Source organism: Anabrus simplex, chromosome 13 (assembly GCF_040414725.1).
Source record: "Anabrus simplex isolate iqAnaSimp1 chromosome 13, ASM4041472v1, whole genome shotgun sequence".
NCBI lineage: Eukaryota > Metazoa > Arthropoda > Insecta > Orthoptera > Tettigoniidae > Anabrus > Anabrus simplex.
The window spans coordinates 68,803,450-68,816,078 of NC_090277.1; the positions used below are offsets into that span (position 1 = coordinate 68,803,450).

Here is a 12,629-nt window from a genome sequence, read left to right on the forward strand (position 1 = left end):
AATCAAAACCTTGAGATTTGCTGATGATATTGTTATTTTATCTGAGACTCCAGAAGATCTCGAGAAGTTGCTGAATGGTATGGATGTAGTCTTGGGTAAGGAGTACAAGATGAAAATAAATAAGTCCAAAACAAAGGTAATGGAGTGCAGTCGAACGAATGCAGGTGATGTAGGAAATATTAGATTAGGAAATGAAGTCTTAAAGGAAGTAGATGGATATTGTTACTTGGGTAGTAAAATAACTAACGATGGCAGAAGTAAAATGCAGACTAGCATAAGCAAGGAAGAGCTTTCTTAAGAAAAGAAATTTGCTCACTTCAAACATTGATATCGGAATTAGAAAGATGTTTTTGAAGACTTTCGTGTGGAGCGTGGTGTTGTATGGAAGTGAAACATGGACGATAACTAGCTCAGAAAGAAAGAGAATAGAAGCATTTGAAATGTGGTGTTACAGAAGAATGCTGAAGGTGAGATGGATAGATCGAATCACGAATGAAGAGATACTGAATCGAATTGGTGAGAGGAGATCGATTTGGCTAAATTTGATGTAGATGTTGATTCCCATAGGGAAAATAAAATATTTGTCCCGAATGAGTAAATTTATAATACCAATATAAATGGTCCGTTATTGGACATTATAAATTTTCCAGCTAACTCATTCTTGGTTGCCTGCGTTTCGCCCTCGTGTGCTAAGTTAGGCTCATCAGTTGGGACTTAGCACACCACCCAAGACGCAAGGCTAGTGCATACCGTGGAGGCCACTGCACAGGCTAAGCACACCACCCAAGACGCAAGGCTAGTGCATACCGTGGAGGCCACTGCACAGGCTACTTGAAGCCACCAGCAGTGCCAATGCACTATGAGAGCTATGTCTCATTTTCACTAGCCTTGCGTCTTGGGTGGTGTGCTAAGTCCCAACTGACGAGCCTAACTTAGCACACGAGGGCGAAACGCAGGCAACCAAGAATGAGTTAGCTGGAAAATTTATAATGTCCAATAACGGACCATTTATATTGGTATTATAAATTTACTCATTCGGGACAAATATTTTAGGTTCCCTATGGGAATCAACATCTACATCATTTGATAGCCAGGCAGGCATCAATTTTTGAAAATGAGACATAGCTCTCATAGTGCATTGGCACTGCTGGTGGCTTCAAGTAGCCTGTGCAGTGGCCTCCACGGTATGCACTAGCCTTGCGTCTTGGGTGGTGTGCTAAGTCCCAACTGACGAGCCTAACTTAGCACACGAGGGCGAAACCCAGGCAATCAAGAATGAGTTAGCTGGAAAATTTATAATGTCCAATAACGGACCATTTATATTGGTATTATAAATTTACTCATTCGGGACAAATATTTTAGGTTCCCTATGGGAATCAACATCTACATCATTTGATAGCCAGGCAGGCATCAATTTTTGAAAATGAGACATAGCTCTCATAGTGCATTGGCACTGCTGGTGGCTTCAAGTAGCCTGTGCAGTGGCCTCCACGGTATGCACTAGCCTTGCGTCTTAGGTGGTGTGCTAAGTCCCAACTGACGAGCCTAACTTAGCACACGAGGGCGAAACGCAGGCAACCAAGAATGAGTTAGCTGGAAAATTTATAATGTCCAATAACGGACCATTTATATTGGTATTGGCTAAATTTGACGAGAAGAAGAGATAGAATGATAGGACACATCTTAAGACACCCAGGACTTGTTCAGTTTGTTTTTGAAGGAAGTGTAGGTGGTAAGAACGGTAGGGGTAGACCAAGGTATGAATATGACAAGCAGATTAGAGCAGATGTAGGATGCAATAGTTACGTAGAAATGAAAAAGTTAGCACAGGATTGATGACTCAAACAACAACAATGATTAAAAGGGAGACAAAATTGTACTTTTCTTCAAAATTTTAAGAAGATATTCCAGGTGATGGTTTTCTAAGAATAAGTGCCCAGACACACTTTTTTTTTACAAAATTGATTGTACAATTTTTAACTGATTCCTTGAATCAAGATGTATATTTTTTGCATGACCATTTCTTGATTATATTTGAACAGTTTTATTTGTACCTTTTTGTCTATTCACTGTATTTTAATATGTCGATGAAGAAGACCTAATGAAGGCCAAAATGTATAGTTGTTTTTACAATAATCTCTTAAAGTGTTTTAGTATATGAACTGTATTGACTAAGGTGGACATTTAAAATCTTTCCTTTCTTCAATGTAATTTTGTATGTTCTACATATAAGTCTTGCTCGATCATTCCATACTGGTCCAGTCTTCGTTCGAAAGCTTAATTTTAACTCAACTTTTCCCTGTATTTTACCTGTATATCTTGTGTGTTTTTATTTCCCTGTGTTTTCTCAGTTTTTTCAGGAAATGGCTACCCTGTTTACATTCTTCCGGACCACTACATTTGATCCACTCATGGATAATTGAGAGTCAACTGTATAATGTAAAGTACTCGGCTACATACCATCAAAGTGCGCCTTTTTAATATCATATCTATGTTGCATCTCGACAAGTAGTCCCAGGAAGATCCCATCAAGCTGCGTGCCTCTCACACTAAGGTTACCCTTGGCACTGAGCAGCTCCTTCCATGCACTTGCTGGAGTGAGGTACGAGTCGTACACGTAGAACACCGGAAGCTCCTGGCCTCTCTTTTGCATCCGATAGAGAGCGGGGTGGCTGCCGTACTGATTTATAAGAGAGCGCAGATGTTCTGAGAAATTGATGGGGTTACGATTCCTGTAAGGCTCGATGTGAGGAGCCACCTTGAGATTGTAACGTTGAGCTGCATCCAGCAGCAAGGTCATCATGGTTTCTGGAGAGTCATCGTGACCAGGAGGGTACCACGACACCACAACCACACCTGGAATATAGGCACAATAAAACACTTGACTGAGGGCTAAAAAGAATTTAAAGATAAAAATTTCATTGTTCGTATTGAAAAGTATCACAGTTGAAATTGAAATAATAAATAAAGAGGTTCAACCTATTCAATACAAAGGAATAAGAAATGCAGTGATTACATTCTTATTTAATAATAAGTAGAAGTGGTACCGGCTTCGACCCTAGTCCAGGTCATCATCAGCCGATTAAAACATGAAAAACAATGCATAGGAAAAAGAAAATAAAAGATCAAGTTCACTCCGGATCAGTAGAAGAGGCGATATATAAAAATGACCGGGGTAGACAGGTAAAATTCAGAAGAAGTTAAATGTAAGTCACTTAAAAGAAACTTAAAAGAAAACAGTGCGTAACTTTCTGAACGGCAGTATGGCACACGCAGTGTTAGGCAAAGTCTTATAATGTTTATGAAAAGCGGAGAACGGTTAAATGAGCTAGCTTGTAAACACTGTCAGGCACAAAGTCATAACACAATCAAACGCATATGAAGATCCATAATCGTGCTGAAGCTGAAGATGAGTAGATCAATTGAAGTAACTTGCCAGCTCCCGGTGATCAGCCCGATATATTCAACATCAGGCACTGTGGTTTCAAACGCCAACATCAAATGAAGAATAGCTTAATGAACCAATATTTGCTTCGGTTGCGGGAATGTAAGTATATATAGATACATATAATATAATTCAATATAATTGAATAAGTAATTGTGATCCTGTAGAACTTTTTTTTCGCGTCAACTGTTCCAAAAATTGGAAAACTAACGTCAGATTTTGCCAGTGTCTATTTCAAGTGTTTACATTTCACGATAAGAATTATCCACCACGGGTTGTGTTACTGTCCAGTAAAGAGACCACGTGTGAGAACTGTTTTAGACGTGTAGTGATGCAAGAGACAACGAATCTTCCCGTCTACAGGGAATCAAGCCTATTGAATGTTCAGATTAATGAAATACCTGTATTTTTATCATCTCGAGCAAAGCAGCTATATCCGTAAATTCACATGTTCGTATTTGCCTTAAGATAGTTAAGTATATAAATTTCATTATTCGACCGTATTGAACTAAGATTACAATTCATTAAAATTCTTATCCACCTTATTCAATACAAAAAAATGTTAAGGTGAAACTATAACATGTATATTTGTTTTATCAGGGCTAGTTTTGACGCTTTATATTGCGTCATCAGCTGATATACACTGGAAACATTGGCAAAGATATATAAGTTTATCTACGTCATACACATTATAAAAACTATGATAAAGATTTAAAAACCTTATTATAATTATACTATATCTGAGTCCATATTGTCCAAGACTTGCAATTATTAAACTTTGGATTGCTAAAATCTGATGTAATTTGGTTTAAATAATCATTAAAATTAAACAAAACTAATAATAAAATCACGATCTTCTTAAAAATATTCACTTTGACGTTTAAAAAAAATGTTTTTGTAGAACCATATTAAAACCATTCAATAAAGTCCTCAGGCTATTGCCATGTAGTGAACATAATGTCGCAGAAAAAGGTTAAACAATCTTCTTAAATGCCATTGGCACTGTTTGAAACTTCAAAATCTTTTAAAACCATATTAAAATTATTGTATGAAATTTTAAATGTTGAAATGTGGCGATCGTGAAAAGAGGCGGACTCAGAAGCCGGTGCTTTTATGTAGTTGCCAATTATTTCATTCTCAGTTCAATGGGGACCTGAAATAATATGAATATATTGACCTTCACTTTAAGTGAAAAAGTGTGAAACTTTATGTCTTTTAACATGTGACTCACCTCGTGAGATCGCTGTTCTTGCAAAGCACCGTGTTGCTAAATGAACCTTGTTGTGTTAGCAATCCAGTGTCCAAATGTGGTTTTAGGTCAAAGAGGGGAACTAGGGGAAGGAGGGAGGAGCACCTGAGGAACCCGTATACCAAATCGGGAGTATACAGATTTAAATGCAATGGCTGTGATAGTACATATCTAGGCCAAACAGGACGCAGTTTTAAAATTAGGTACACAGAACACGCCAATGCAGTAAAATATAACAGATTTTCAGCGGTAGGCCAGCATGTTCATAATCTCAAACATAAATTCACATCTATAGAACAAAACATTGAAATTTTGGAGAGCTTAGGGAAAGGTAATTTTCTGGATGTTATGGAGGGCTGTGATATACATTTAGATCAGTATTTTAATCCAAATTTTAATTTAAATGAAATTCCCAAAAAACCAAACATTCTTTTTGATTTTCCTATTGAGTTTTTTAAAAATATACATATACCGGACAATAAGACGGTTTTTCATATTATGTGCAGTAGCTTTACATACTGCCTTCCACAATCACGCCCTCCGGAGCTCCAACAGGTTGCCGCCCCTCAGTTGCTCCTCCCTCCTTTCCCTAGTTCCCCTCTTTGACCCAAAACCAACCTTGGACACTGGATTGCTAACCCAACAAGGTTCATTTTTGAAAATCATTATCGTAGTTCTTATAATGTGTCTGGCGTAGATAAACTTATATATGTTTGCCATTGTTTCCAGTGTATATCAGCTGATGATGACTCAATATAAAGCGTCGAAACTAGTCCTTATAAAATAAATATACATCTTGTAGTTTCATCTTAATATTTTTGGTATTGAATATGGTGGGTGGATAAGAATTTCAATGAATTGTTTGCCTCACGACCACGTTGACCTCACGGAGTGATACTAAATGATTGTTTACGCCTGCTTTACTCGTTGGATGGAAGTAATTTTTGTTCATTTCATTTTTTTTTAGAAAAATGAGGGTGCGGGGATTCTTCGGGTAAATATGGTATTGTTTAGGCATGGACATGAATATCATAAGCATATTTACGTACTATAATATTTTGAACCATATTGTAAGGGAAGGACTTTTTTTTTTTTTTTTTTTGCCATCATGTTTTGGAAGAATCAAGGAGGGAAGTTTGCTCCAAGTACCGCCACTCTTGCACTGGCGTGAAGACTAACTTCGATGAAGAAACTCCAGATTTTTCATTTTGGTTAGGGGGTCACCAGGTACTGCGTTCGAAACTACAGTGGATCATCTCCAGGCATGGAAATGGAAGCGCTCAGAAAAGCTAGGTTTTCGCTACACTACACTCTTTTCTGATGGAGACTGCAAAACACATTCATCTGCAGAAACTGAATGTTCATGGCAACACAGTAATTGTGAAGGAAGATTGTGTGTATCATATTGCAAAACAACCTGGAACAGGATTAAGAAATGTGGTGAAGGAAAGTGGGGCACAAAAACGGACTCGTTGGTAAGCACATGGAAGTTTGTAGGAAGAAAGTTTTGAAAAGATGACTCATTATAGAATAGCCATTGTTGACAACGCTGCAGATACCAGGGCAATGAAAAGTGTGGTCTTTGCAACACTACCACTGTATGAGCACTGATGGAAAACCACAACGCGTGAAGTGTCAAAAATTCAGGCAATCTTCGTATTTCTTTAACCGTGCCCGCAACAAAGGTGACCAACCAGAAACACAAAATACTGCTGAGACCATCTGTTAAAATGAAATCAGTTTATCAGAGGCTGACATCCAATGCAATTCTCTCCAGATGCACTGTTGGAAAGATTCAAAATGCAACTAAGTCTTCACAGTATGAAATACATGGTCAAAAGTGCCAAAAGGATGTATTTGTATCCAAGAAAAAAGTTGAAAGTGACTGGCAGAAGCTGTTTCATTGCTCAATCGAGGGTGCTATCTGACAGAAGCAGCATGAACAGAGACCACTCCACTGTCAACAAATAAGAAGCGAAGTTAGAGACGAGCGACGAAGGAAGTAAAACGGTGCTTAGAATTCGAGAAAAGAGGACGGGCATCCAGATTGACGGCTATACACACCGAGGATGCTAGAGAGGGTAATGGAGGATCAACATACAGCCCAGGTGGGTTCTAGAACAATGATCTGCTGACTATTGTGTTTTGTAACTTTGTGTTTGTTTGTAGAATTGGAACATTTAAAGATAACTTTTTTGTAGTAAATGTATTTTCTAAATTGGATGAAATACTGAGATCTCTTCAGTCTTGCATATCATTTTGGAAGCAATCATTTTGAAACTAAACATTGATAAATGTAATTATTTCCATTGAAAAATACAAAATTTTGAAAATGGGGAATGAATTTAAAGGCCACCATAAATGATACCCCAAAAACGGTACACAATGCTGTTTGGATATATTTTGGAACACAGTCTTTAATTTTTCAACCACATTAAAGTAGATATACTATACAAACAGATTTTTGAAAACCCTTTAAGAAACAAAACATTTCTCAAATTGTTGAATCATTAGAGTTGTAAGTTTGTATCTATGTTTAATAATACTCGCAAATTACTGTATATGTATATAATTTGAGAAATTGATACAATAGGGAAAAACTTCATTTTATTATCAGACTATCTGCTTAAGGGAATTAAGAAGTGAGCTTTACACATTTCTCAACAACTGCACAGGTCAAAAAAGTTAAGGGAAAATGTTTTTGAACGTATGCTGTGCTCCACAAAACAATACCTCACTGCCAGTTATATTACTAAACCTCGATTCTTTACCGTTAGAAGCGGCAAGTTTACCACGAACGGCAATGATCCGTAGGACCATCAATACTGATGCCGCCCCACATTCGCAGAACCTTGTCCGAATCGGTCGCCTTCCTGGACAACATTTGGCACGTACTGCTCACCACGGAGTCTCCATACACTTCACGTCCATCACGTTGTGCCAGGGGGAATCTGAACAACGCAGGTCTCCATTGGTGAAGTTGCCAGTTGACGTTGGTATGGGCTAACAGGAGAGCTGCGCAATGTTGCTGCGTTAAACGGTGCACTCGTTGAACGGGATGCCTGGGTCGTAAGGTCACTTCTCTTAACCTGATCCTCACTCTCGGGTCAGACAGTCACTCCAGTGACCTTCCTCATGTCTTGTTGCAGTTCTCTGGCAGTTGCTGTACTAAGCTGCAATGCACATCCTGTGGGGTTGTCATGTGTCCATGACCTTGTCCAACCCTCCTTGTGAACTGGCTTGTCTCATTGTAGCGATTCCACAAGTGTTGAATAACTGACGGAGGGACATTGAGATCCAGAGCAACACTCCAAAAAGTCCATCCTTCGTGGATCAAAGTGACTGCCCTTGCAACTTGAACCTTGTTAAGATGTCTTATGGTATGTGCTTGTTTATGTACGTGCTCAAATGACTGCAGTACTCTGTATACCTCAGGACACACGGATGCACAGGTATTCACTTCATTTTGAGGGGTCACCTTACAGTTTAATGCATGGCTACGCCTACAGTTGGAATATAACTTCAAATTGACATACGTTGAGTAGCTAAGATCTCAAGGTATGATGTATGACCATTGCAACCCATCTACCTAATTAACCTTGTTACAAAACAGGTTCCCCTAATTTTTTTAAACTATGTAATTGCTTAAATTGAACAAAACTTGATGCATGCATAAATTGTCATGTTTTCTTAATGTATTATTTTAATGGGTCTCTTAAGGACTTGAATAGTTTCAGTGTAATTGATCTTTGATGAATGGCTATTAGCTGCAGTGTATCTATTATTTTATGACAATAGCATTGCTTTTCTCTATACCAAGTTTTATTGCCATAGATATAGTTTTTTCAGAGAAGCTTGCACCTAAAGCTCAAAATTTTATACTTCCACAAAAAGACACTGACATTTGTCAAACAACCTGTCCCCATACTACTTAACATTCGCCAGTTCCATAGCTGCCATATTTGTGGATTTCCGTATCCTCCAGCGTATGTTTGGACTTCTTTTGAATTCTGGCGTCATTGTGATTTGTAAAGCAGTTTTCTCAGCCTCTCGGACCCTCAACTGGTCAATTGACAGACGTGGATTCTTCATATTCTTCCCAGGTTCAATGCCTATATTACTGAAACCTTTCTCCTACTGACTGTTCCATCATTCAAACAAAACTGCAATCTTGACACCAATTTATTGGATACTGAGGCTCACAAATACTGTTTTAGGCAAGTGTTCCCACACAGTTATTCAAGCTTTTGTTGGGATTTTGATTTCTCCAATAGATACATACAGAAAGAAAGCTTTTGCTAGCCATGTCCACATACAGAAAGGAAGCTTTTGCTGACGAAGTCCCTTTAGGTAGGTTTGGAATCTTGTCTTATTGACCTTGGCAAGGGATGATGAATCATGTCTATTAATCACCAGCTACGCTGGCTCCCTGACTCCTCAGGACGCTTTGGGCAGACACATTGACAGAGTTCCTTGTCTGCGGTGATCTTGTGAAAGGTCTCCAACACAGCTTTTCTCATTATGTGGTATATTTATTACCTTTAAACTTATTTCTTCTTTATTCTGCCCATATTCAGGATCTGTATGGATAAAAAAACTTCCTTGATTCAAGCTTCTCCTAATGTCAGAGTAAGACTTGAACGCTGAAATGATAAACTGTAACTTATTCATATAGCAATAGGGTAACAAACATGACCAGAAGTGGTCCAAGAATAAGAAGAGAGAGGCATCAATTCACTTTGCCATGACAGGAATGTTGTCAACCTTGTACTATTTCTGTATGGGCTCTGCTGGGAAGGGATAGGAGTCACCATAGTAAGTTAGTTTTTTTTTAAACGGATGTCCGTCCTGATGGCGGTCTTCATAGAGGGCTTGAGATGAAATGATTGATGTGAGATATACTAGGGAGAGGATGAAACCTGTTGTTGCCAGTCTGAGTGTCTTAGATGGTTAGGCGCTGGCCTTTGACCACAACTTGGCAGGTTCTATCCTGGCTCAGTTTGGTGGTATTTAAAGGTGCTCAAATACATCGGTCATGTACCGGTAGATTTACCGGAACGTAAAGGTAATCCTGCAGGACTAAATTCTGGCACCTCGGCGTCCACAATAACTGTAAAAGTAGTTAGTGGGACGCAAAGCCATTATTATTATTATTATTCCTGATGTTGGAACGTAGCTTAGTTGTTACAAGTAATGTTCTCTACTCATTTTCACCATTTTATAATATTTTAAACTTCCGTTAAGTCAGCATCGACTATGGCTCCAAGCCATCAATATTTTTTTCATTTATATGACATTTTTAAGTGAAGTTCGTCCAAGGTATTCATTAGTGTGCTAGTTTTTTAATCAATTTGATACATAGCTAACAATATTGTTAGTTTTTTTATGCATTTAATTTTGCAGCACATTTTAGAACAATTTTCAACCAGGTACCTGATAGTATTTGAAGCTTTGATACAACTGATGATGCCCCATAGGAAAGGGCAAAACATGTGTCAACTCTCATTTTAATAATGTTGTAACTCAAACATTAACATTTTGAATTGTATTGAATAGGTGGAAGTGAAATAAATTTCTTACATTTATTATAACATAGCTTAGTGTTGAATATCACTAGGGGATCTGCACTAGGCTTATCATCCCTATCCAGCTGACTAATATCCTGTCAAGTGTTGCATTTCCTCCCACCATATTAATACTGTGAAGAGGTTTGAAATTGAGTTAGGCTTTTGGCATGATATAGCGATTGGAAGTTGCATGCCACCACCTCTCCTAACCCTGCTAGTGTAAATTTTTTTTCTACCAATGGGACAAGAACCCGCTAACTACCATGAGAGACCACAGAGACCCAACAGGTTCACAATCGTGGGCATGTTTATGGATAATGAGCTGTCTTAAAATTTAATTATGCAAACGGCTGTCTTAATTTCAGCGAGCAGTCCTCGGCTCCATGAATAAATTTCCTTCAGTGGAATCGTATTGTGTGATATTCATGACAATTCTATTTTCTGCAGTCGTACATGGAATGTAGTGTTCCTTTTCTCTTTACACCCCCTTACGTTTTTGCTTTTATATTCTCTACACTCCTCATTTCTTTTTCTCAGTAATGCCCAATTTTTTCCAAAGAAATTTTAGTTGACTTGTCAAATGGATGCCCGTCAGTAAAAGTGGTCGAGCTTCTTCAGTAGTATTAAACGTGATGCATCTAAATTTTAATGTGCATTTTGCAAATGTAGTCTTTCATTTTGAAAAAGTATTCAGATTAATTTATTAACCTGCATCTGTTTTTTAAAATAATAAAAAATTATTGCATGAACATTGCTATATTCATTTTTGTAGCTATGTCCTGGATGTAGGAATCATTAGAAGCATTACGTTCTGAAAGACCTTACAGTTTGTCATTGTTGCATTGGTACTCCATACATTATACCAGAGTGCATCATTCTACATTGATCATTTCAGACATGTAAAGTAGTTGATATAATTCAGGACATGCTTAGGTTCAGATATGTTGCCCAGGCGCTGGTTGCATCATTAGGCATGCTGTAAAAAGTTTTCAGGAACAGCGTGCGTTGTTTAGCAGGCTAGGTAGGGTGTGGTAGAAAACATTTATTTGATAAAACACTGAAATTGGTTTGGTTTCAAGTGTGCAGCAAGTCAATGTATGTGAATGTACCAGTTCATTTTAAGGTTTAAAATCCTGTAGACCTTGTATAAAAGAGACTGCACAACACTACATTTGCTGAACTTGATACCTGAAGCCATCTTCATTTTCAGGTGTAGTTCTGTTACCATATGTTTTCTTTTTCAGGTGGCTAATAAAATGTTTGTTAAAAATTTGTTCTGGCAGACTGAAGAACCTAAGTTGTTATAGCTGAACTTGGGTTCACCCAACAACGTAAAGTGGATTAATATCAGTGGATAAGAAGCCTGTTTTTACGATTAGGGGTTATTTGAAAAATCATTGTACGGAATCAATAGCGCGGGGCAGGGTAGATGAACAACCTTCACCCTGTTCCTCTGCAGATCAGGAAGCCTTAAATATTCGTATATTATGGGGAGATATCAAATTTCAGGCAGGGGCAGAGGGTCGCTGCCTCTTGGGAATCTGCTTGGTCCTGGGATGAAGCTTCTATAAAGATGAGAGAAACCACAGTAAGAAATATAGTTATGTGCACCAGACAAATGTGCCAGTGACTAGGGCTGCAGAGGGAAACTCCTGTTACTATCAGGTTGCATCTAATTATTACTTTGAAATTGGCCAGAAAACTGTATACTTTTGCAGTATAATGCAAACCAGTCTGTGCTGTCTGAATTAAATTTGTGTTTATGTATTAGAAAGATCAGGCTTTAGTTTAAATATGCTGGACTTATTACCTGCATTACATAAAATGGATCAGATTTTGACTGTTTTGCAATTGCACCTACAAAATGATATTCTGGTTACCATAGCATTTTTACGGTATAAGGAGACACTTACGGGCATATACCGACTGCTTCCAGACATGTGGTTGTTCGTGGGGCGTAATGTAGCTTGACAGCTCACAGCCATGGACCGAGGAAGATTAGCTTTGAGAATGTATTTTAAATATTAGTTGAGAGATGGTGCTGATGAATAATCATGAAGGGGAGGAAGTTCTTTTCTCGCAATGGTGTTTGTTTGCATTTGATTATCTTGGAAAGTTACTCCCCGTTCTGTCTCTCCACGGAGAGTAAGAGTACCTTGGTGGCGCCTAGAAGGCGTGGTTGGTGATTTATTGGATATTCTGAACAGAGGTGATGAGTCAAACTAGATTGTGAAGAATTATTTAGTGTCAGCAGGGATGCCTACATAGTGACAGCAAATCGGAAAATCTGTTGATGGCGATTGCTGTAATGTTGCATTGCTGGTTGGTGGTAGCGTTAAGTATGGGGAAAATGAAAACTAATGAAATG

At 38.2% G+C, this 12,629-nt stretch overlaps 1 protein-coding gene across 1 annotated transcript in view; it reads right to left on the reverse strand.

The window, feature by feature from the left end:
• Positions 1–12,629, reverse strand: part of LOC137502883 (glycoprotein endo-alpha-1,2-mannosidase-like) — a 79,825-nt gene that overhangs the window by 12,423 nt on the left and 54,773 nt on the right. The window contains exon 2 of the mRNA XM_068230056.1: positions 2,461–2,856. Within this exon, the coding sequence (XP_068086157.1) occupies positions 2,461–2,856 (396 nt within the window). The remainder of the gene's footprint in view (positions 1–2,460; positions 2,857–12,629) is intronic.